This window comes from Panthera leo, chromosome C2, assembly GCF_018350215.1.
Source record: "Panthera leo isolate Ple1 chromosome C2, P.leo_Ple1_pat1.1, whole genome shotgun sequence".
In the NCBI taxonomy this organism is placed as follows: Eukaryota; Metazoa; Chordata; class Mammalia; order Carnivora; family Felidae; genus Panthera; species Panthera leo.
The window spans coordinates 86,172,575-86,198,676 of NC_056687.1; the positions used below are offsets into that span (position 1 = coordinate 86,172,575).

At 35.2% G+C, this 26,102-nt stretch overlaps 1 protein-coding gene across 2 annotated transcripts in view; it reads left to right on the forward strand.

Moving 5' to 3' along the window:
• The first annotated feature begins 976 nt into the window (after positions 1-976).
• The window catches only part of CCDC39 (coiled-coil domain containing 39), a 51,047-nt gene continuing 25,921 nt past the window's right edge, over positions 977-26,102 (forward strand). For both annotated transcript variants that reach the window (XM_042955157.1, XM_042955158.1), the window contains exons 1-11: positions 977-1,191; positions 9,121-9,240; positions 11,086-11,232; positions 12,449-12,607; positions 13,358-13,450; positions 13,547-13,675; positions 17,291-17,482; positions 20,217-20,320; positions 20,655-20,787; positions 23,431-23,625; positions 24,567-24,731. In XM_042955157.1, the coding sequence (XP_042811091.1) occupies positions 1,102-1,191; positions 9,121-9,240; positions 11,086-11,232; positions 12,449-12,607; positions 13,358-13,450; positions 13,547-13,675; positions 17,291-17,482; positions 20,217-20,320; positions 20,655-20,787; positions 23,431-23,625; positions 24,567-24,731 (1,527 nt within the window). In that variant the 5' untranslated portion in view covers positions 977-1,101. The remainder of the gene's footprint in view (positions 1,192-9,120; positions 9,241-11,085; positions 11,233-12,448; positions 12,608-13,357; positions 13,451-13,546; positions 13,676-17,290; positions 17,483-20,216; positions 20,321-20,654; positions 20,788-23,430; positions 23,626-24,566; positions 24,732-26,102) is intronic.

Genomic DNA, 26,102 nt, shown 5'->3' on the forward strand with positions numbered 1-26,102 from the left:
TTTCAGCCAAGAACAACTCTCATTGCAGACAGCATAGTTTGTAGTAGGAGATCTGTATCCTCATTTAGGTCCTGCTGACTTTAATCGCTTCACCTCAGGGAGCCTCAGTTTATTTGTTTGGAAAATAAAAGGATTAGATTAGTTGATAGTTTTATCCTTTCCAGTTCTGAGATGCTAACCAACAGAGGCGGTAAACTCAAATACCTACCAGTGCTGAGCGGGTAATTCAAATTACTGAATAGGTGTAGTGCTTGCCACTCTAACTGGGACTCCTCTTCAGCCGAATGCCTTCATGATAATGTGGACTCAGTGTTGCCTAGCTTTTTTGGAGATTAGGAAGAAATACAAATTTTTATGTGAAATTGAAGATTTGTGTATGTTAATAGAAAACGTACAGCGAAAAGTGTAGAAGCGGTGAGGCGGGGTTGGGGGTACTACCAAACCCTGCTGCAGTCCATGTCCGCGGTCAGCTAAGACGCTGCGAAGGGCAGATGAACACTGGGAGGAAGACCAGGAGATTAAAACAAAAGATGGAAACACACATCAGTGATTCTAGGGAGTGAATTCTGCTTCAAAATATCAGTCTACCTCAGCCGACGAGATTTCATCTACGGATGAAACTCAAACACCACTTGAAAAGAAAAGTCTGTTTTTGATAGCTCTCATCTTCTGCGTGCGCTCCAGCAGTTGCGGGGCTCAATGCCATTACCTCTCTCAGTGTCCCCCGGAGACCGCAGGCGCCACAGACTTTACACTCTCTGGGAGCGCCCCGGGGGACGATCCCGAGCTGCAACTTCAGGGATAGTTATGCTGGGGCCGCCAACCCCAGCGAACCTGTGGAGTAATTGCTTCGCTTCCTCGAAGTTTAAAAGAAAAGCTGCTCCGGACCGAGGCTAGAGTTCTCAACCGGAAGTTTTGCCTCCCTGCTTGAGCACTTCCTGTTTGGTAACTAAGGACGCGGGGCGGTTGCTGGGGTTATCGTGGTAATTACTGGGGAGATTTGCGGGTGTAGGGAGTTGCCTCGTGTGCTGCTCCCGGGCCATACGAGAAGGTGGATCTTTCCTCCCCACCCTGTCAGAGGTTCTCTATCCTTTTGCCATCATGAGTAATGAATTCTTGGCGGAGCTGCATTGGGACGATGGGTTCGCCATCCCGGTGGCAAACGAGGAGAACAGGATCCTGGAAGATCAGGTAAGTGTCAGGTGAAGAAGGCCGGGAAAGAGGGGATAGTTTCTTGGTTGGCAGGAATACCCCAACCCTTTTATTCTTCCCTTTTCCGTCCCCAATTTTATCTCTTTCTGTCTAATGCTCACCGCACCATCTCCTTCCTCCCTAACCTGTTTGCCCATTACGGTACTTGCAAAGCATTACAAAATGTATATTGAAAGGATGATTGATATTCGCGACTATAAAGTCTGAATCGTTACTCTCTCTCCTCCCACTCCATTTCGCCTCAGGGGCAGGAGAGGAAAGTCTGGTTCCTGCGTCCGCTTTTCCCTTCCTCAGAATTAAGCGCGGCTTGCAAAGGGACTCTGAGGTTTTCCTAGCAACAGTTGTTTGCGGATGTTTATAAGCAAATCACGCTCTGGTTGACATTACTTTTTGAGTTTCTGCCTAAGACATTTAAAGTTGAAAGGGACTTGAAGAAATATTTTCAAGAGAGACGTTCTAGTAAGAATGTAAAATGTGCAGTTTACAGCTTTTCAAAGTGAGGATGTTGTCACAGAGTGATATAAAAATATTTTACGTTGTAAGGAATATTTTACACCGGCTTCCAACGAATGAATGCAGAGTAGTTGTTAAAAATAAAATTGCATCTGGCTCAGAAAACTTTTAAAAACCTTTAGCAGTTAGTCTAAAGTTCTGTCACATGGCAGTGTGTTGTGTAGAGGAGGATCCAGAAACAGATGATGTTTACATTACTTTGCAGAATGGAAGAGAAGGTTTTCTTCCCTTGGAAAAGAAAATGAAAATCCATCACTGTTTTTTGAAGTTTTTTTTTTTTTTTCAAAATATTCTGACCTGTTTACTAATGTCTAAATTAGCTGCAGTTTTTTGTTGCTTTGTTTTAATGAAGGGCAACATTAGGGAATATAAGAAATTTGGCACTAAAAAAAAAAAAATAAGCAGAAATTTGGCACTGAGTACTGAGGAATAATAATATTAACAAGTTTCCAGCCCTGGGTTCAGATCTTACTTACCAGTAGTGAGCCTGTTTCTTCTTATATAAACTGGAAATAAATAATCATTTCACAGGGTTGTTTACAGCTCTAAGGATATTAATGTGGGTTAAAGTTCCAATCAAATATTAGTTTTTTTATTATTGCCATAATATTTGTCTCATATGATTTTATATACATATTAATTATATTAGCTATTTAAAAAATATTACGGAGCAATAAAAAGAAGAGTGAGGGCCAGAATCACTTTACCTGAATAAACAGTGGCATTAAAAAGTCAACTCTAATAAGTTTAAGATATTCAAACAGAAGGGTAAAAAATAAAAAATACCCACTGTTGACTCTAGAAGTGACTATCATGGCATTAAACAAATATTCCAGACATCATAGTCTACAGTTATATAGATAGAAAAGACAGACAGAAGTATCATTGTTTTTTAAAATTTAAATCCAAGTTAGTTAACATATAGTGTAACAATGATTTCAGGAATAGAATTTAGTGATTCATCACTTACATATAACACCCAGTGCTCATCCCAACAAGCGCCCTCCTAAATGCCCCTCACCCATTTAGTCCTTCCCCCCCACTCAACACCCCTCCAGCAACCCTCAGTTTGTCAGTTCTATGTATTTAAGAGTCTCTTATGGCTTGTCTCCCTCTCTGTTTTTATATTATTTTTGCTTCCCTTCCCCTATATTCATCTGTTTTGTATCTTAAATTCCACATATGAGTGAAATCATATGATATTTATCTTTCTCTGACTGACTTCCTGTAATGTAATACACTCTAGTTCCATCCACATTGTTGCAAATGGCAAGATTTCGCTCTTTTGGATCACCGAGTAATATTCCTCTGTGTGTGTGTGTGTGTGTGTGTGTGTGTGTGTGTGTGTGTGTACCCACCACATCTTCTTTATCCATTCATCAGTTGATGGACATTTGGGCTCTCTCCACACTCTGGGTATTGTTGATAGCGCTGCTATAAACATTGGGGTGCATGTGCCCTTTCAAAACAGTACACCTGTATCCCTTGGATAAATAGTAGTGTAATTGCTGGGTCGTAAGGTAGTTCTATTTTTAGTTTTCTGAGGAACCTCCATCCTGTTTTCCAGAGAGGCTGCACAGTTTGCATTCCCACCAGCAGTGCAAAAGGGTTCCTCTTTCTCTACATCCTTGCTAACATCTGTTGCTGCCCAAGTTGTTAATTTTAGCCATTCTGACAGGGGTAAGGTGATATCTCATTGTGGTTTTGATTTGTATTTCCCTGATGATGAGTGATGTTGAGCATCTTCTCGTGTCTGTTAGCCATCTGGATGTCCTCTTTGGAAAAATATCTATTCATGTATTTTGCCCATTTCTTCACTGGATTATTTGTTTTTTGGGTGTTAATTTTGTTAAATTCCTTACAGATTTTGGATACTAACCCTTTATCTGCTATGTCATTTGCAAATATCTTCTCCCATCCGTCAGTTGCCTTTTAGTTTTGCTGATTGTTTCCTTTGCCATGCAAAACCTTTTTATTTTAATGAGGTCCCAATAATTCATTTTTACTTTTGTTTCCCTTGCCTCTGAAGACATGTCAAGTCTCCAGAAGTTGCTGTGGCTGAGGTCAAACAATCAGGTTGTTGCCTGATTTCTCCTCTAGGATTTTGATGGCTTTTTGTCTTACATTTAGGTTTTTCATCCATTTTGAGTTTATTTTTGTGTATGGTGTAAGTAAGTGCTCCAGGTTCATTCTTCTGCATAAGACAGAAGTATTATTAAAATGGAATCCTACTATATGTGCTGTTTTTAACATAAACATTTTTATTTAATAAAAATTTTAATTTTATTTGTCTTAAGAGAAAAAAAAGAAAGGAATTATTGAATTTCAGGTAAATATTACTTGATTACAAGGGATAGTGATTGCTAAGAAACTTTCTTAACATTAAGAAAAACTGCATAAGAAGAAATGGTTAGATTATTGTTTAAAAAATTCTTTGTTTCATTTGTAGGCAGTTATGGGTTGACTCTCTGCCCTTTCATTTTTCATTTTGAAAGCAAAGAAATTAGCTCTCTCACTTCTTTACACCATCTTTTACCCATGTTACCCCTATTAAAAAATAGTGGTTTTATTATTTTTATATTATCAAGCTTTATTTTTTATTCCATTCAGTGCCTTTAATTTACTACAAGTGTTTAGCCTTAATTTTATATGAAAAAAAATTTTAATGTTTTTATTTATTTTTGAGACAGAGAGAGACAGAGCATAAGCAGGGGAGGAGCAAAGAGGGAGGGAGACACAGAATCTGAAGCAGGCTTCAGGCTCCGAGCTGTCAGCACAGAGCCTGACACGGGGCTCAAACTCCCAAACCACAAGATCACATGACCTGAGCCAAAGTCGGACACTTAACCGACTGAGCCAAAGTCGGACACTTAACCGACTGAGCCACCCAGGCGCCCCAGCCTTAATTTTATATTTAAACTGGTTTAATGGTCCTTAATGTAGCCACTTTTATTCAGTTTATCTTTTCTTGGATTTTTCACTTTGATTCATCTTTTGCCTAGTTGGGTCTTATGCTCAAATAGTTGTTTCAAGAAGCATCCATTGTTTTGTGCTTTTGATTCCTTGCATCCTTGGTTGCCAATTGATTTCTTGCATTGCTTGCTTTAAGTTTATATTCTTTTAATCACAGTATCAGATCTTCAAGATACCTTCTTTCTGCCTCTACTCCTTCCTTCTGGAGTCCTGTGTTTTTTTAATATGGACTGTTTTTCCACAGACCTATTTCCCAACTGTGGACTACAGAATTCCCTTTATTCTTTTACGTGGTTGATGCTCTACTTCCTAAGTCACATATCTTCTTTCTTGGGTTATCTCCTTATCTCCTTATCTCAAAATAAGGAATACTTTCTTGTGTCTTCCTAACAAGGGTGTATAGGAGGTAAACCCTGAATCTGAAAATGTTTTTTATTTAATCTCACATTTGATGGTGTTGGCTGAGTCAAATGTTCTAGGTTAAAATTTTTTTTATGAAGAATTTGGAAAAATATTATCTTCCAGTAGTGATGTTGGTGAGTAATCTGCTATTAGAAATATTTCCATTTCTTTGTAGGTTGCAATTTTAATGTCTGGAAGCTTTTAGGGTTTTGTTTTATGTTTACATTGTAGTTTTTTTTTGGCAACTATATCATATTTTTAATTTTCAGGTTATTTGTTGCTTTTTTGTAGCACCTGGTCTTCTTTTAGTAGTACAATATCATTTACAATATGTGTGTGTGTGTGTAGTTCTTTTTTGTGTCTTGAATTATGTTTCCTTTGGGATCTTTTTACTTGTTTATCTTGATATCTCTCACTTGATGTAAGTCTTCAACAAATATCTGGTGGTCCTTGCATGTCCTTTTATATTTAAAAGAAGCAAAAAATGCCTGGATATTCTGTGGGGAAGGAATTACCAACTTGTGGAGAGTTAATCATTATGCTTTCATTAGGAAAGCAGATGCCTTGCTCTGGGTTCATTATGCAATCATAAAAGTTAGTAACTGATGAAGAAAATAAAAGTCATAAAGCTGTATGCACCAAACAACATAACAACTAAGTACATAAAAGTAAAAACTATTATAAATACAAGTAGACTTTGACAAAAATACAGTTGTAGTAGGATACTTCAATATTGACATCAGAATTGGACAGTTCTAATAGACAAAAATAAGAATATAAAGGTATGAATAATGCAGTAAAAATAAAAACAGAACATATATCCCTTAAATAAACCATTTAAAAAATATGTCTGTAAACCATTTAACAAAGGTGGATCATTTACTATACCAGGATGAAAACCTTAATGCATTAAAAGTGAATGATATGGGAATGCAAGCTGGTACAGCTACTCTGGAAAACAGTATGGAGGTTCCTCAAAAAACTAAAAATAGAACTACTACCCTACGACCCAGCAATTGCACTACTAGTCATTTATCCAAGGGATACAGGTGTGCTGTTTCAAAGGGACACATGCACCCCCATGTTTATAGCAGCACTATCAACAATAGCCGAAGTATGGAAGGAGCCCAAATGTCCATTGAAGGATGAATGGATAAAGAAGATGTGGTATATATATATACAATGGAGTATTACTCAGCAATCAAAAAGAATGAAATCTTGCCATTTGCAACTACGTGGATGGAACTGGAGGGTATTATGCTAAGTGAAATTAGTCAGAGAAAGACAAAAATCATATGACTTCACTCATATGAGGACTTTAAGAGACAAAACAGATGAACATAAGGGAAGGGAAATAAAAATGATATAAAAACAAGGAAGGGGACAAAACAGAAGAGACTCATAAATATGGAGAACAAACAGGGGGTTACTGGAGGGGTTGTGGGAGGAGGGATGAGCTAAATGGGTAAGGGGCACTAAGGAATCTACTCCTGAAATCGTCGTCGCACTATATGCTAACTAATTTGGATGTAAATTTTAAAAAATAAAAAAAAAAGTGAATGATAAACCTTAAGGACCTTATACAAAGTGAAATAAGATGGACACAAAAGGACAAATCCTGTATGGTTTCACTTATATGACATACCTAGAGTAGTCAAGTTCATAGAGACACAAGTAGAATGGTGATTTCCAGAGGCTGGGTGGGGGGGAAGAGGAATGGGGAGTTAGGGTTTAATGGGCGCAGAGTTTCAGTTTGGGAAGATGAAAATTTTTAGGTGGATGGTGGCAATTGTTGCACAACACATAAATGTACTTAATGCCATTCTAATTCTTCTTCTTTTTTTTAAGTTTATTTATTTATTTTGAGAAAGCACACAAGCAAGGGAGGGGCAGAGAGAGAGAGAGAGAGAGAGAGAGAGAGAGAGAATGAGAATCCTAAGCAGGCTCCATGCTGCCAGTGCAGACCCTGACGTGGGGCTCGAGGTAAGATCATGACCTGAGCTGAGATCGAGATTTGGATGCTTAATGGGCTGAGCTACCTAGGCAACGCAATGAATGACACTCTTCTTAATGTACACTGAAAAATGGTTAAAATGATAAAATGTATGTTTATGTACATTTTACCAAAATTAGAGAAATGAGTGGTGGGAATTTTATAGGCCATATTTTTCTGATCATAAGCCAATAGGATTTATAATAAATAATTTAAAAAATTATTCTCCATTTTATGGACTGTTTGCCTGCCCCTCCCATTCATATGTTGAAGCCCTAATCTCCAGTGTGTTGGTATTTGGTGGTGGGGCCTTTCGAAGGTAATTAGGCTTAGATGAGGTCATGAGATGTGGCTCCCATGATAGTATTATATCTTTATGCGAAGCTGAAGAGAGACCAGCGCTCTCTCTCTCCACCATTTAAAGATGCAGCTAGAAGGCACTGTCTGCAAGTCAGGAAGAGAGATTTCACCAGAACCAAATTGTCTAGTAACTCAATCCTGGGCTTCCTGGCCCCAGAACTCGGAGAAATAAATTTCTATTCTTTAAGCCACTCCGTCTATGATATTTTGTTATGGCGGCCTGAGCTGACTAACACATCCATCTTAAACACTTAGGCCAATTTCTCGGAAACATAGATAACTCTTCTATCATGGAGAAATTGAAAGGGAAAAGTTAGTTTTTAGAAAACAATAAAAAGAGACTGCTTCATACCTGTATCCGCTGGAAATAGGAAAAATCTTACTTAGAGAAAAGTTACAGGCTTAAATGCCTTAAATGCCTTCATTTTTAAATCCATGCTTTAGTTAGCTTGGGTTGCTATAACAAAATACCATAGAGTGAGTGAGTAAGAAGACATTATTTATTAGAAAGACATTTATTTCTCACGGTTCTGAAGGCTGTAAGTGGAGATCAGGGTGGCAGGGTGGTTGGGTTCTGGTGAGAGCCCTCCTCTTGGCTTGCCGATGGCTGCCTTCTCACTGTGTTCTCACATGGCAAAGAGAAAACAAGCTCTGGTCTCTCTTCTTCTGATAAAGACACTAATTTTACAATGAGGGTCCTACCTGCATGTCCTAATTTAAACCTACTCACTTCCCAAAGGCCCACCTCCAGATACCATCACATTGTGGGTAAAGGCCTCAGCATATGAATTTGAGGGTGACACAGACATTTAGTCTATAGCATCAATGTGACAAAAAAGGAAAATAATTAAAACCTGTTCTTAATAAATTTTTAAAAAAGAATAACAAAGTGAACCAAAGAGGGAATTAGAAGAAAAACTGAAATTAATGAAATAAAAAGCAAAAATACATATTTAGTATGATTTACTATGTTTAATGAAATATAGGAGATAACATATAGTACATTAGTATTTTATTATTTCCTTATTTAAAAAATCCAAATAGCGTCTTTTGCACTTAGTGGATATGTTGTGCTCCTCCTGGGTTGTAGCCCCAAATTTGGGAACCACAGATCAAGACTATAAGGAAGGATATTTTTGTTATGTTGAGCTTTTATATTGTTTTAAGGGGTGACGTATTCTAATTGTCCTGGGAATCTATCTTGTAATTTCCTAAAGTTTTTTGTTTTTGTGTTTGTTTGTTATGCATTTACATTGTTTTGTTTCTACTCGGGGTTTTAATTCAATGACACGAAACCTACATTAAGAAAGAGGTCTTAAGCACATGGAAGTTTGTTCTGTTCTGTTAAGCTCTGTCCAAAATCTGTTTATTTTGAATAGCTCAGGGAGGAGCTTGTTATATCTGATGTCCGCTGCTTTTAAAATTTATGGTTTGTGTTCTGTGTTTTTGTTACATCTGTTTTTATGCTCTTGTTTGCTCTAGAGATGTTGTGGTTTAATTATGTAATAGGATCTCTTTTTTTCCCTTTAAGTACTGCTGTATGAAAATTGCGTTTTACCGGTGGTTCCTAAAAGATTTCTGAGAAATCTTAGAGATTTCTATTCTATTTTAATATAGTGCTAATTTTCCCACAGCAATGTCTAAATTATCACATGTATTATTTACAGTTGTCAAAGCTGCAGGAGGAAAAGTCAAGCTTGCAAGATCAGCTACGTGACTATGAAGATCGAATTAATGCTATGACTTCTCACTTCAAAAATGTTAAGCAAGAGTTTTCGTTTACGCAGGTATAGTAATGTTGACATTCATGTTGATTAGGTCATGTGTAGTCATGAACATTTTACATTGCATATACATCTGTGATTTTATTTTAGACATACACAAAACTTTAGCATAGCTAACCTATTGTGAATGTAACCTTGAACCTGAAAGTAAGTAGGAAAAAAAGGCTTTTGAGGAATTCGCTACCATCACCAAGTTCAAGGAATAATTAACATATCTGAAAGAAGAAATCATTCATACAGTGTAACGTAATATTAGGCAGCAGATTATATGAGAAGGGTACAGTGACGGCAATGAGAAATAATTCTAAGCCAAAATAGACCTAATATAACATGTGACAGAATTTCCACCTCATTTTCACTTTTACAGCATGACCCACTGGGGCCTTTTTGAGTGGGAACAAATAGTTCACACATTTCAGTAGCCCTTAGGACACCACATTATTTTAGGATCCTGAGATAGTAGGAAAGTTAAATTATATTTAAGACACTAGTTAAGATAACTGGGGAAAGTATAATGCATTTTAGAAATATTACTACAAATAATAAAAGTTAAAACTTAGAGTGATAAGTATATTTGTTTTATGGACAATCTATTCATGTGTAGAACATCATTCCCTGATGATGCCCAGCAAATAGCTCAGCAAATCAGCATTGGAGAGTTTACTAACTTCCATATCAAACTATTTTTTTAAAAATGCATCTACCTTTCTTTGAAAGGTATGTAATTCTTAATAGTGAACAAAGCATGTTTTAATACCAATTTATAATTAATATTGATAAGTAACCATTTTGTGGTTTACAGATTTTATTAGGAAGCAGCAAATTGATGAACTTTTAGAAGCAATACTTGAGAGTTTTGAATCCTGATATGATTAATTAATAAACTGGACAACATCATTCTTTAAGTTATTAAACCACTGAGTTGGGGATTTGAAAGTCAGAGATTCTAGGGGTGCCTGGGTTAAGGGTCTGACTTTGGCTCAGGTTATGATCTTGTGGTTCATGGGTTCAAGCCCCACACCAGGCTTGCTGCTGTCAGCCTGTCAGCTCAGAGCCTGGAGCCTGCTTCAGACTCTGTGTCTGTCTCCCTCTCTCTCTGCTCCTCCCCTGCTCACACTCTGTTTCTCTCTGTCTCTCAAAAATAAATAAGTGTTTAAAAATTAAAAAAAAAAAAGAAAGTCAAATTCTTTGTGGGTGTATATTTCATTATAGTCAAACCTCAAATCAGATAATAGTTATAGAAGACAATAAACTTCCTATAGCATTAACAGCTCTAATAATGTAAAAATAATACTGATGGTGATAACTTAGAAGCACTACAAACTCAGTAGTCAATAAATACAATTTTATTGAGTAAAGCTTAACACAAAGGCATGGTTGTTTACTAATATATTCTATGAAATATTTATAACCATTGGTGTTTACATAGTCATTTATAAATGATCTCTGCAATCAGCTTATGTAGTCAGTTTATAGAAACAACCCATTTCCTAAAGTATTTTTAAATAAATTTTATTTATTTTTTAGGTAAGTCATGAGTTATATATTTTTAACTCTTACCATATAAACTTTGATTTTCTGCAGTTTTTCTAGACCAACATAAAATCTAAAAATGGCTGACAACAATATTTTCTTCTAGGTCATTCCATGAACTGACTTTCTTACAACTAGTAAGCAACACCCAACTACACTGAATTGTAAAGTCTAACATGGTTTAGGTTTCAGAGAAGTGGAATTACTAGTACTTAATCTAAGTATTTTGTGGGAACTTTTTTTGGGCTAATGGGTTATTATAAATATTGTATAATGTTAAAAATTAAAAAGTCTATCTTGTAAATTATTCTGTAGTCTCTTTGTAAAGCAAGAGAGCATGAGATTGAAAGTGAAGAGCATTTTAAGATCATTGCTGAGAGAGAACTGGGACGAGTGAAGGATGAAATCCAACGACTACAAAATGAAATGGCTTCAATACAGGAAAAGAAAAGTGATAAGGAAGTATGTGTTGAAATGTTACTTAAAATTTTGTGCTATTAGTTCTTTTTTCCCTCACCAACAAACACTGATTTTCTTTTCTTTTCTTTTCTTTTCTTTTCTTTTCTTTTCTTTTCTTTTCTTTTCTTTTCTTTTCTGTATGGGAAGGGCATTCATTAGTTTCCTGACATTTACAAAAAACATTGTTTTTTGGACAATGAGAGGCATGCGGAGTTGTCATTTGAATGAAACAATGATAGAATGTTGCACTTATTTTCCTACTGTTCATTTGCCAAATAGTCATTGAGCTATACCATGTGCAGAGTACCATACTGGCTATCTACTATGCAATACTAAGCATCATTTATTCATAAGTATCATATGATACTAGGCATAATTTATTCATATATTTTTAAGGGCCACATTAAAAATTACTTTTAATATTTTCATTTTTAATTCAAAATTTTTACCTTTCATATTAATTTATCAGCCTATGACTCTAATATTAAGCTACTGTAAACTCTTTTTCTCTTTTCCTTCATTTTTAGTTACCTGATTTGGACGTTCTTTCCAAATTTGATTCTTCTCTTTACATATGCATATATATAGAGAGAGAAACACACATATATGTGTATATGTATGCATACATATTTTACTATATTTGTACTTGTTTGCATATTGATTTGTTTTCTTTTGTGGATCTAGATTTGTTAAATGAATACATTTACAGAAACATTTTTATCTCCTTAACAACTATATTTATTTCAATTAGAAGTACTTCTAAAATTTCCATACGACCTCTTAGTGGCAGCAATCTGATTGGAGCTGTAGGGGACTTGTCTCAGGCTTGAGTTAGCATATCAAGTACATTATTTTTATTCAGATTTGGTGGAGTGACTAGTATTAGAGATTGCTCTGGGGGAGTTTCCCTAAAGCCTTTTTAAACAACCTATGGCTCAACTATGATTCTCATCTTTTATAATCTCCCTTCTATTTTATAACTAAAGAATTAAATATAAATGTGGTTACATGATTAAATATGGTATGTTACACACACACACACACACACACACACACATATATATATATATATATATATATATATATATATATATATGTGGTAAGAACAGGATTTCTTCTTTCCTTTTTAATATGTTCTATAGTATGTAATGTTTTATTTTAGTTTGTATAGTAAATAATATTTTGTAATCTCTCCCTAACCCTTTTCTTTGGAAATTAGACTAACATATTTAAAACTACTCAAAAATTGGATAGTTTGAAATGTCAGATGAACTGGGACCAGCAAGCCTTGGAAGCCTGGTTAGAAGAATCAGCTCGTAAAGATAGTGATGCCCTCATTCTTCAGAAGTACGCACAACAAGATGATAATAAAATTAGGGTGAGAAATTATAAATTGTAATGTTAGGTTTTCTCTGAATCTGTAGTATGTGATCCTTTTTACCGAAATTAGATTTATAATTTTAAAGCAGTAGTTCTTAAACTTTTTTGAGTCAGAGACTCCTTTGACAATCTAATAAGCCAAGGATCCTCTCTTTAGAAAAATGACTGTACTCAAATAGTTACAAAATTTTACTGAGAGTTTTATAGATCCTCTGAAACCCTCTAACCATTTAGGAATCCACAGACTCATTTCTGATTGAGAAGAATTCTCAAAAGTATTTCAGAGAAGAAAGTTTTTTACTAAAATGTTGTATAAATATTTTAACTACTTTTATCTAAATAACAGTTTGAATTTAACATAGTGTTTGCTGATTTGAGACTATAGTGCTATTGATTACTTATTATTATAACCATTACTTAAAATCTACTTGTAATTAAATCTGTTAATACTTTTGTATTATGAAACATGCTATTTTCTAATAGATATGATACAAAATGCATTATTTTAAATGACAAATTGTTAATGTTTTTTCTAACTAAAAAGTATTAAAAGTCTTTTTAGAAACAATTTAGTTTTCATTGCAACCCTTTGGAATTAAAAGGAAATGTATGAATTATTTCGTAGTTGTTTTAGATGGCAAATAAATGTGTATCTATAATATAATAATACTTAATGTAAGACATGCTAATAGCTTTTAAGTGAATAAAACAACAATTATGAATATTTTTACATGTAAATACATCATAGGCACTGACGTTGCAATTAGAAAGACTGACTTTGGAATGTCATCAGAAAAGAAAGGTACTTGACAACGAACTTACAGAGACTCTAAGTGCACAGGTTAGTTTAATGAGTATTTTTATTTCTTAATTGTCAAAGGGATGTATGCAAAAGCACTTATATTCACAAAAATGTTATCTGCTCTGTATTTGACAGTTAGAATTGGATAAAGCAGCACAAGATTTTCGTAAAATTCATAATGAAAGACAAGAACTCATTAAACAGTGGGAGAACACAATAGAACAGATGCAGAAGAGAGATCGAGACATTGATAACTGTGCCTTGGTAAAGTAGTTGTTTGGTCCTTGCAATGTTCAACTGTATTATTCTCTTTTGTATTTAACCCATTCATTTCAAATGTAACTCACATTGCTATTTGAAAGTCACTTTTGTAGCAGGGTTTAATAGTTTTGGTAAATGTTTTCCAAGCTTGACTCTATCCATTTAGATATGTGATTTTATGAAGATTATTTACTTATGGTATAATGATGCTGAAGACTGGATCCTGCCATCTCTGAAATGTGGAACAAGAGAAAGTCAATAGATAATGTTGGTAGAGTAAAGCCAATGCTCTGACTTACACATGGTTATCCACAGTGTTTTGAATTTAACGTATGTGCTATTTGGTAGTAATTACTGGTGTAGGGAAATGAGCTTCATGGATAGTCAAGAAACAAAAAGGGAGAGTCAGGAAAGAAACCTAAACTGTGATAAAGCTTTCACTTTTGAAACTGAGGCACCCATAATAGGTTAGAAGCATGGAAGGGAAGGAATACCACACTGATTAAACATAGACCTAGTGTTATCTTTTGCTATTTTCAGAGGTTAATTTAGAAGTTTTTTTGAAAATCATTAAGGAACAAAATAGGGGTGAGTAAAAATGGGAAGATTAGGGAAAGTTGGGAAGGAGAAGGAATTGAGGAGGAAAGAAAGCAGATGAGAAGATGTTTTAACTTCCATTCTAAATCTACTACATGGAAAGGCATTTGGCAAGTGGCTCAGGTCACTGGAAGTTTGGAATTCTCATATCTGTATGAGGTTTACTTGTTATATGTGACTTAAATGTAAATATTTTATTTTAAATGTCTGTAAGTGACCAACATTTTATCAACAAAGTGGCCTATGCCTTCTTTGGAGGGACAAGGGAGAACCAGTTTTGACTATGAGTTCCACTTAATTCTTAATGCTGATCTTGGTTTTAAACATGAAGTCCTGACTGCTTCTTCTTGGTAAATCAAATGTGATAGATCCAAGACTGCAGATCTATGTGCAATAGAACTGCATTCTCTTACAACCCCACAGCTAAATTGACTCAGCCTGCTGATTTGGCAAAATATACAGCTGGACTCTGGTCATATTCATATTGGTTCCTTATTGACATCTCCTGGTTGTCTGTATTGTAAGAGAATAGGGAGGATGCTAAGAAGTGGCTCCATAGGTAGGGGTTTGCTTCTGAGTGTTTAACAACTGGCTCCCCATTTATAGCATTTCTGATTTCTGTGGTGAAACTACTTCCATACCAACATGACTCTGCTCAACAGAGTTGAAAAGAGATGTGTCAGTCAGTTCTGGTGAGCCAGTGAAAGCCAGTTCATACCGCTAGAGGATTTAATCTCTTGTTCTTCTTCCTCCAAAACAGTTCCTGCCTTCTTAGTGTCTTCTTGGCAAGAGTCTGAGTCTATGAACCTATGAACCTGAAATTGGCTTTTTTTTTTTTTAAGTTTACTTATTTATTTTGAGAGAGAAAGGGAGGGAGAAAGCATGCTTGAGAGTAGGGGAGGGGCAGAGAGCGAGGGAGAGAGAGAATCCTAAGCAGGCTCTGGGCTGTCAGTGTGGAGGCTGACATGGGACTCCATCTCATGAACCATGAGATCACTACCTGAGATGAAATGAAGAGTTGGATGCTTAACTGAGCCACCCAGACTCCCCTGAAATTGGCTTCTTAAAATAAACTTTTACATCATTTAGAAAAGGAAAAATATTTTTCTATTATGCTTTTATTCCAGTGTAGAAATTTTGGGACATTACTGTACTTATCAGCATCACCTACATAAACTTAACTGTGAGTAGGTAACACTGTTAAAAAATGTGAATGTTGAAGTAGGTGTTAGAGTATCTGATTAAATGGTAGAAAAATCAATATAAGGCAGAAAATTCTACAATGGTCATTTGACGTATATGAACTTAGGAAGTTTTGACCTGTCTTTGGTTGAATAAACACAGCAGATCTATAGAATGATACATTATATAATGTTAATTGTTATAGAAAACATATAGGAATACTAGACTGAATAAATTAAATATTTTTTTAAAATGTAGTACATTTCAGATATATATCCACTTAATATGCTAATATGTACAATATTACCTACCGCATTTCTAAAATTTATTGATTTCAGATACCCTCTGAAATTATATGATTTCACATACCCTCCCCCAACCTGATTTTCTGTGATTAGTTGTTTGGTGGGACCCCATTTGGGAAAACTTGAAAGAAATACATTTTAGAGTAAATTTTCCTTCTCCCTCCAATTCATTCAATATATTGCTGTCAACATCACTTGTAAAAACCATAGATGGCCTTTTTATTCCTCAGCTCTAAAATCTTCTTTGTTTCACATTGCTTAAAAATTGAACCTCTTGGGGGATGCCTGGGTAGCTCAGTTGGTCCAGCATCCAATTCTTGACTTCATCTCAGGTCATGATCCCAGGGTTGTGGGATTGAGCCCTGTGGTGAGCATGGAGCCTGCTTAAGACTCTCTCTCTCTCTCTCTCTCTCTCTCTCTCTCTCTCTCTCTCCACCACCGCCCCTGACCCCTCCCCCACTTGGGCTCTCTCTCTCTCTCAAAAAAACACAAAATTTTTTTAAAAATTGAAGCTTTTTAACATGGCAATTGGAAAATTGAATTTATTCACAGTTGGGTCCTAACCTCTACCTTTCCAGCCTCATTCCTTTCGTCTGTACCTGCCCCTTCTTAATATATGCCCATTCGATGCCTGTCTTCCCACCCTACACCTTAACCACATTAGACCATTTATGCATATCCATTTATTTTTTTAGGTCTGACTTAAAAGAAGCCTCTTAGGTAATGCCATTTGATAATTCTTCTCAGGTAGACTTCATCATCTCTTTGTTCCCATGGTGCTTTGTTCACATCTCAGTTACTACTTTGTATATTCTGTTTATTTTGTATTCCCAAGACCAAAGGTCTTGAGTGAAGGTATTCTTCTTGAAACCAATAACGAAAATGTCATTCTCAAAAGATGAAAAAAAAAAAAAAAAACTAGTCCTGTGAAATATTTGGAAAAACCATTGGAATCCAACTTTCTATGTAGAAATATTCAACAGTGTTATGTTTTTTTAGATGTCACCTTTTGTTGATAAAAGATTGATATTTTTCTCATCTCTTTAGCCAAGTACCAGATTAAAGAGAAAGAAATCCTTAAAAATATGAGCTTACAGATACTGATGTATAGCCTATTAATATTTTGTTTTTATTCATATAAAAATAGACCTTTTTTTATACATTTTTAAATGTTTTATTTATTTTTGAGAGAGAGACAGAGTGCAAGTGGCAGGCGGGGGGGGGGGGGGGAGGGGGGCAGAGAGAGAGGGAGGCATAGCATCTGAAGTGGGCTCCAGGCTCTGAGCTGTCAGCACAGAGACTAATGTGGGGCCCAGACCCATGAACTGGGAGACCATGACCTGAGGTGAAGTCAGATGCTTAACCAGCTGAGCCACCCCGGGGCCTCTAAAAATAGACTCTTTAAAGAAAATATTGTCCTAAGAATTTTTGATAAAATACTGAATTTGGTTTAATAGAAAGATAATAACTAATTTCCTTTTTGTTTGTTTTGTTCATCATATTAAACATATATTTAACATATTTTTAATCTCAGGCATTAGCAAGGATAAAGCAGGAAATAAGAGAAAAAGAAAATTTGGTTAAAGAAAAGATCAAGTTTTTGGAAAGTGAGATTGGAAATAACACAGAGTACGAGAAAAGAATTTCTGTTGCTGATCGGAAAGTTTTAAAATGTAGAATGGAGTATCAGCGTCATGAAACTAATAGAAATCAGCTGAAGGATGAGGTATGTTAACTAATAAGACTGGTTTGTGTGTTTATGACAAATTACTATAAAAATAAGCATAAAGGCTCTCCTTCGATTAAGGAACTGCCTTCTAGTTCTTTGTCTTATGTCCCTTCACGTTGTGGAACTTTTTGGGTATTCCAATGGCGCCCTGTTTGGTGAAGGCAACAGGAGTGCCAGTCATATCACATGTGGTATGAAGGGGTCCCCCTGGAGTTGTATAGCACACACCTTGCCTGTCACACGTGGTGTTTTGTAGGTGACTTGAGGCAAAATGCTCCTGAGGGGTCTAGACTGGAAACCATAATTATAACTTCCAAAGGGGCAGATGTGAAGGTGAATATTTAGTGATGACCTGAAGTGGACATATAACATGTCCAGTGCTACATATGTATGGTGGTTTTAACTCAGAGTAGGTGGAGCTATTTGCTTAAGTTCAGTTTCTCACCTTGAGAAGGGATAATATTTCAGTCTGGTAGTGAGACAGTGTAGAGGTAAAATACCTTGAGCAGAGAACAAAAGTTCTCCTGCTTTGTTCATTTCTTCTTTCGCAGGCACACATGCCCAACTAGATTGTTCCATAGGGAGTGTTAGCAACAAAGGAATTTTTATGAAATTTGTGTCTTGAAGTCATATTAGCTGAAGTTACTGCTGTTTAGTCAGGAAACTGGAATATTGTAGAGCATTTCATTCTATAAGTTGTTATACTTTTTATTTCTGATAAAGAAGGAAAGATGTTTTATTGTCCAAAAAAAGAATAATTACTTAAGATCCTAAAATAGTAAAATAAGCAAATTTCTTGCCTAAATTAAATGTCATTGCTAATAGTTCATTCTTAAAAATTTTTAAATTGCAGAAAAGAATGCAGGGATCATTCATTCATTTGTTCATAATTTGTTTATTGAGATGCAATTCATATATAATAACTTACCCTTTTGAAGTATGTAATTTAGTGGTTTTTAATATTTCATAGGATGTGCAACCGTTACCACTATCTAATTTTAGACTGTCTTTTTCTTTCAAAAAGAAACCTTTTGCCCACTAGCAATCACTCTGTTTCCCTCCACCTACCCAGCCCTGGCAACTACTAATCTACTTTCTGTCTCCATGGATTTGCCTATTTTGGACATTTCATATAAATGAAACCATATCATACAGAGCACTTTATGTCTGGACTCTTTTACTGAAATAATGTTTTCAAGGTTCATCCATGTTATATAGCATGCATTAGTACTTCATTCATTTTTTTCTCTCCAAGTTTTAAAATTTTGTTATAGTACACATAACATACAGTTTACCATCTTTTAAAAAAATATTTATTGGGAGGGGGGACACAGAATCCAAAGCAGTCTCCAGGCTCTGAGCTGTCAGTACAAGCTGTGAGATCATGACCTGAGCCGAAGTCAGGAGCTTAACTGACTGAGCCACCCTGGCGCCTCTACAGTTTACCATCTTAATCATTTCCCAGCATGCAGTTCAGTGGTGTTAAATACATTCCTAATGTTATCCAACCATCACCATCATCCATCTCCATAATTCTTTTCTTCTTGTAAAACTGAAACCCTGTACTTATTAAACAGTAACTCCCCATTCCCCCCTCTTCCCAACTCCTAGCAACTACCATTTTGCTTTCTGTCTCTAGGAGACTACTCTAAGTTAACTTCACATGAATCAGACAGTATTTATCTTTTTGTGACGGCTTATTTCATTTATTTTACTTAGCATGGTGTCCTCAAGGTTCATCTATATTGTAGCATATGTCAAGGTTTTCTTACTTTTTAAGGCTGACTCCTATTCCATTTGGATGTGTGGACCACATTTGGCTTACCCGTTTATCTGTCAGTGGACACTTGGGTTGCTGCCATGTTTTAGCTATTATGGATAATGCTGCTATGAACATGGGTGTACAATTATCTCAGAATTTCTGGATGGCAATTATGGTAATTATGTTTCTGATTTTTTAAGGGACCACCATAGTGTTTTCCATAGTGGCTGTACCATTTTACATTCCCACTAACAGTGCACGAAGGTTCTAATTTCTCCATAGTCTCACCACCACTTGCTATTTTCTTTTTTTGGCGACAGTCATCCTCATGGAAGAGTGTGAGGTGGGATTTCATTGTATTTGATGTGCATTTCCTTAGTGATAGATGATGTTGAACATCTTTTCATGAGCTTATTGGCCATTAGTATATCTTTTTTGGAGAAATGTCTATTAAAATCCTTTGCTCATTTTTGAACCAGTTTATTTTTGTTGTTGTTGATGAGTTTTAGAAATTTTCTATGTATTCTAGATATTAATCCCTTAGCAGGTATATGATTTTGCAAGTATTTTCTCCACTCTGTGGACTGCATTTTAACTCTGTTGATATTGTCTTTTGATGCACAGAAGCTTTTAATTTTGATGAAATCCAATTTGTCTATCTTTTGTTGCCTGTCATATACAATTAATCATTGCCAAATCCAATACTGTGAAGCTTTTGCTCTTTGTACCTGTCACACATCTATGTGGGACTCTGTAATTTGCCAGTATCATACAATAAGTCATTGAAAATGTAATATCAGATCAAAAAGAAAAACTGTTAATATGTATTACAAAAACATCGTTATTGTGTTTATGGGTATGATGTAGGTTAAAAATTAATATGTTCAGAACAGAACTTCTCAAAAAAGAAATTACCTTATAAGATGTAAAATAAATATATATAATTTCTGTCTGTTAACTAATAAATAGCTGGATTCTTTAAAAGCCACCGTGAATAGAAGTTCTAGTGATTTAGAAGCTCTGCGGAAAAATATTTCCAAAGTAAAGAAGGACATTCATGAAGAAACAGCAAGGTAAGAAAAAAGATATTTAAATATGTTTATAGTTTTTGACTACTTCTAGAAAAATTAAATATTTAAGTTTTTGTTAAATAACTGAAAAATTATAGCTACTAAATTATTAAACGTGAAAATAAATTTTCCTGGGTTTTTCATCATAAAGGCTTAGGAATAATATTTTTGTGGCTTATTAAATATGTATTTAATAAATATATAGGGTTTACATAAAGGTAATAAAAAGGTTTATGGCAAAAGAAACCTTCAAGTTATATGAAGATAAACTATTCCTTGTTTGCTTGTATTAATTTTTAGACATGTTTTCTATTTTTTCTTCATAAACTGTCTCCAGGTTACACAAAATTAAAAATCATAATCAGATTGTAAAGAAAAAATTAAAGCAGATAACTGAGAAAACTATGTCTGTAGAAGAGAAAGCTACCAATTTGGAAGATATGCTAAGGGAGGAGGAAAAAAGTATAAAGGTAAGGTTTACTTTCAGTTTTTAAAGAGTCACAATACATTTAGCAATAGTGAATGACTCTTGCGATTATGGGATAGGAGGTCTTTTAAGAGGCTCTGCTTTCTGTTGTGATCCCATTTGTAATTTGTAATCAGAATTTTGAGTTGTTAGACCTCTTTTTATGTGTGGCTTTCTAAAGAGGTTTCTGACCTTCTCTTAAAGCTTCTAATTCTCCTTTAGCTTCACGTTAAGCATTTAATATTGATGTCTTCTTTTGAAGGTTACAGGTAGCCCCTCTACCTTGGATCTCATCCCTTCCCAATGCCTAGTGTGTCCACGGCTCTGCTTGTCATTCATATGTATGTTCTTATATTGTAAATGTACCTGGAAAAATGCCTGTTTTACAATTGATTTCCACCTTTACAGTAGGCTGTCATTTTTTTGTTTTGTTTGTTTGTGATCATATCCACCCCCCCCCCCCCAGTGGTCTACGTTTATTGCCTGTATTTCTTTATCATTTAATGTCTCTGACAGTCTGGCACCATTTATTAGTAAATGGGCTCTTAAGTGCTTTACTTTACTAACTCTATTGGAATCTCTTTGACATCTTGGTAGCATTTAGGCCAATTTTGAGGAACTGGAAAAGGCTGGTTCACCATTTCCTCTTTGAAAACTTCAAAGTGACTTCTGTGACCTGACACAATTTGCACTACTTCTTGCTTTTTTGCTTTCTTTGAGGGGCAGCTGAAGATCATGGCAAAAATCCCCCATTTGCTACATATCCAGTATGGTTTCACTTATATTTAGATACAATCCAGCTTCTGCAGTATGCTGTTGTATATTTAAATTCCTGAACAACGAAGTCATGCATCAATATGGACTTGAGCAGTATTTGAGTCCAAATCACACAACATTATTTTTAAAAAGTTATGTTTTTTGTGTGTATGTGTTTTTTTTTTTTCTCCTAAGAGAATGATTTTCAGTTGTCCATGAGATGGGACTATATTAGAACTTACTAGAAATCTGTAAAGACTGAAATTCATATGAAATAGGACTTTTGATGATGACATTAGGGAAGGAGTTAAAACTAATAAAAATTGCCTATTATAAAAATGAATTTTATAAGATTATATTAGATTATATTTCTTACTTTGTGAAAATTTAATGTGCCAATCACAGATTTATTTTTTTTTTCATATTGAAGTTCATTTGTTGCCAAAGGGAAATATGCTTATCTGGCTGTAAGAGCACAGAGGGAAATTATTTCAACATTTTAAAATGATAACTTTCAGGGCACCTGGCTGGCCCAGTCAGTAGAGCATGCACTCTTGATCTCAGGGTTGTAACACCCCATGTTGGGTGTAGAGGTTACTTAAAAATAAAATCTTAAAAAAATAAAATGATAACTTTCAACAGATGTTGGCATGGGAGACCTATTTGAAGCCTTGAACACATGGTCATGAAGCCTTGAGGTCAAGGCAAATCTGCCTCTTGAGAAATGAGCAGTGGGAATCAGGGACTGGTTTCTGTTTCCTAGAAGGCTGCACGTGTGGGGGGGCCAACTGGAGGCAAGGTGTGAGTAAGGGGTAGTGCCAGTAGTGTGTTGGGCCAGCTCTTACCAGCACACAAGAGTTGATAATTATATTTTCTGGAATTTTGCAAGTCAGCTGCTAAACATAGCTATTATTAAAAATTAAATTATATAGACTTATAATTAAATACATAATATTAAAAACAAAGTAATCAGTACTGAGCACTCATCACTTCCAAATTATTTTACTACATTTTACTATTATCTGTTTATACTCTTAAGTTTAAGGTTACTTCCATTTACAGTGTACGGTGTAACCTCTGTACACTAGAAATGCTACATAATAATCTGCTACTGCATATCACGTCCCAACTCTGCATTTAGTAGAATCGTGTCAGTAGCTTGAAATTGGCCAGATTGGGAATATTTATACAGTGAAAATCAGCTTCTTCCCCCTAATCTCCCATCTGCTGGAAAGCTGGTGGTGGTGGTGGTTAAATATTTACCTGCTCACCACTGGATAGTGTCCAGAAGAAGGTGGGAGATTGAGTGATGTGATTTCTTCCCTGTAACACTCTCAAGACTTCAGCAACACTCTCAATATACTTCAGTATATTTTCTTTTCTTTCTTTCTTTTTTTAATGTTATTTATTTTGAGAGAGTGTGAGTGGGGGAGGGGCAGAGAGTGAGGCACAGAGAGAATCACAAGCAGGTTCCATGCTGTCACCACAGAGCCCAACCTGGAGCTTGATCCTACAAACCATGGAATCATGACCTGAGCTGAAATCAAGAGTTGGATGCTTAACTGACTGAGCCACCCAGGCACCCCTATTTTATTTTCTAAGGAAACCAGTGAAATAGCCAAGTTCCAAGGTCAGAGTGGCATGGGGTAGAATTAAAGATGATAGATCAAAGTGAATGATGTGGGGATAGAAAACTGCTATTCTATCTACTAGAATAGAGTAGACTACAAGAAATGTTGGAGATGTACTGAAATTGTGGAAAGGGCATTTTTATATTCTGAAGGGCTAAATGTTGGGGGGTTAATTTGTGACCCCCAAAATTATAATGTTCATATAATAAAACCTTTCAAAGTATTATAATTTCATTGCTCACTATTATTCTTATCATCAGGAAGTGCAAGTTCAATTGAACATAATGAAAGATGTGCTATTTAAGAAAGTTCAGGAATTACAGACTGAGACAATGAAAGAAAAAGCTGTCTTATCAGAAATTGAAGGAACTCGTTCCTCTCTAAAGCACCTCAACCATCAGTTACATAAACTGGATTTTGAAACCTTGAAGCAGCAAGAAATTATGTACAGTCAGGTAGATGATACTCTTAATTAATATCTTCCTTATTGATTTGTTATAGTTGTGGTGGTCAGGATACTGCAATGTCCTGAAAAAAACAAAGATTTTGAAAGCACTCTTGGAGGGATAGATGGATGCTGAAGATGGGGTTTCATGTTTGGTCAGTAGTAGGGTAAGGGAGCCTTAAAAACTATTTTTTTTCTTGATTTGAAATAAACTGGTAAGAGGATAGACAACTCTAGTGAGGGACAGCCATGCTTTAAAGGAACATAGGGCAACTGGGCCTGGACTGAAATAAAACAAGGAGTGAGATATATGAGACCTGGAAAAATTGAGTCTTAGCTGTGCAAACAGACATCCCGCCCCGCCCCCTAGACTGATAGTTTAAAAGTATTTTAAAAGTTTTTCTTATTTGTTCTATTCATAGATTCTGTCTCATGAAGCCTTAATATGACCCCTCTCTACACCTTAATTTCCCTGTCTAATGTATTCTTAGTTTCTCAAAATTAAAGATGCTAAAGTATTATTTAAGAAAATAATTCATTGGAAGTTCGTTAAATTTGAGCCATTTGTGGCTAACAATTCGTGACTCCTTTTGTGTATCCCTTAGAAAATGTACCCTCGAAAATCCATGTCCTTGTAAATCCAGTGGATTTACTGCAGTTGCATCTTAGTAGTGGGGGAAATACCTTCCTAGCTGACTTCTTATATTTTCAGAAGATTACTTACTTCTATGTCACTATTATGTACCTTGGTTATTGAAGAATAGTTTGCTATTTCTCCGCTTAGAGTTAAGAAGGATTTTATATTATAAATTATTGAAGGATTAAAGTGACTTTAGTAAATGATGACACCTAAGACTAAACTTATAAGAAAGTGTTTATTGTGTTTTTACATTTGTAGAAATGGTTTTAACTTTGTTTGTCTTTACTATCTTTTTTTAAAATGTGTAATAGGATTTTTACATTCAACAAGTGGAACGCCGAATGTCACGATTAAAAGGAGAAATTAATTCTGAAGAAAAACAAGCTCTTGAAGCAAAAATTGTTGAACTTAAAAAGACATTGGAAGAGAAAAAATCTACATTTGGCCTTTTGGAAACACAGATCAAGAAGCTTCATGTAACTTAGTCAAAATACTTTTGATGCTTTAAATATCCTAGTCATTAGTTACTCTGTTTTAAGTCAACATGTTCCTAAGACTTTACTTTGGATAGGATGATTGCCAAGTTACCTGCATATATAACAAACGTATGAACGAATGTTCATGTTTCTATACTGACTATGAGAGAGAATATAACAATCCTATTGATTATGCATTTAATATATTCCAAGTATATTACATGTCTTTAGCATTTCATTTAATCTTTATCAGTGTCTTGTGAGGGACATATTATTATTTGTGTGACAGATTAAGTAAATTGTCCATGGTTACACAACTAGTATGTGGAGAGCTAGGATGTGATCCCTGGTCCATCAAAATACTCTTAAATAGTACCATGATTTAAAACATTGATAAATTCCATTTTTGATTTTGTTTTTTCCAGATAACTTGATTGCCCTTTATCACTGAAATGACCCTTTATGGGTCATCTGTTGTTGTTATTCATATATTTACTTGGTAACAATATTTTGAATGACTATTTTGTTAATAAGGTAAAAATGTTCTTCACCTTTGAGTATTTTAATGTTTATGGTCATATAAAACCTGTATTCAGGGAACCTATGTAATGTAAAACCTATGTTAAAATTTAACTGGAAAGTAAGAGTGAAGGAGTGAGATCATGGATCTGAATGGGATGAGAACCCCAAAGAATTTGTCATTTACAATTTGAAATGCTTGTGTTGAGTGTCCTCTAGTGGTTATAAAAAGAATTGCTCTGAATTCCTTTAGGGCTACCAAGGTGAAAGTGAGCTCTTATTTTGTAAAACAAACAAACAAACAAACAAATAAATATTTATTTTAATATATTTTTTAGTTAATATATAGTATAGTAATGATTTCAGGAGTAGAACCCAGTGATTCATCACTTACGTATAACACCCAGTGCTCATCCCAACAAGTGTCCTCCTTAATGCCCATTACCCACTTAGCTCATCCCCCCACCCAACACCCCTCCAGCAACCCTCAGTTTGTTTCTCTGTATTTAAGAGTCTTATGGTTTGCCTCCCTCTCTGCTTTTATCTTATTTTTCCGTCCCTTCCTCTATTGTGCTCATCTGTTGTGTTTCTTAAATTCCACATATTAGTGAAATCATGTTATTTGTCCTTCTCCGATTGACTCATTTCACTTAGCATAATACATTCTACTTCCATCCGTATTGTTGCAAATGGCAAGATTTCATTCTTTTTGATCACTGAGTAATATTGCATTGTCTATATCTACCACAGCTTCTTTATACATTCATCAGTTGATGGACATATGGGCTTTTTCCCTAATTTGGCTATTGTTGATAGTGGAAATGAATTTTTAAAGATATTAAAGCTAGTTAG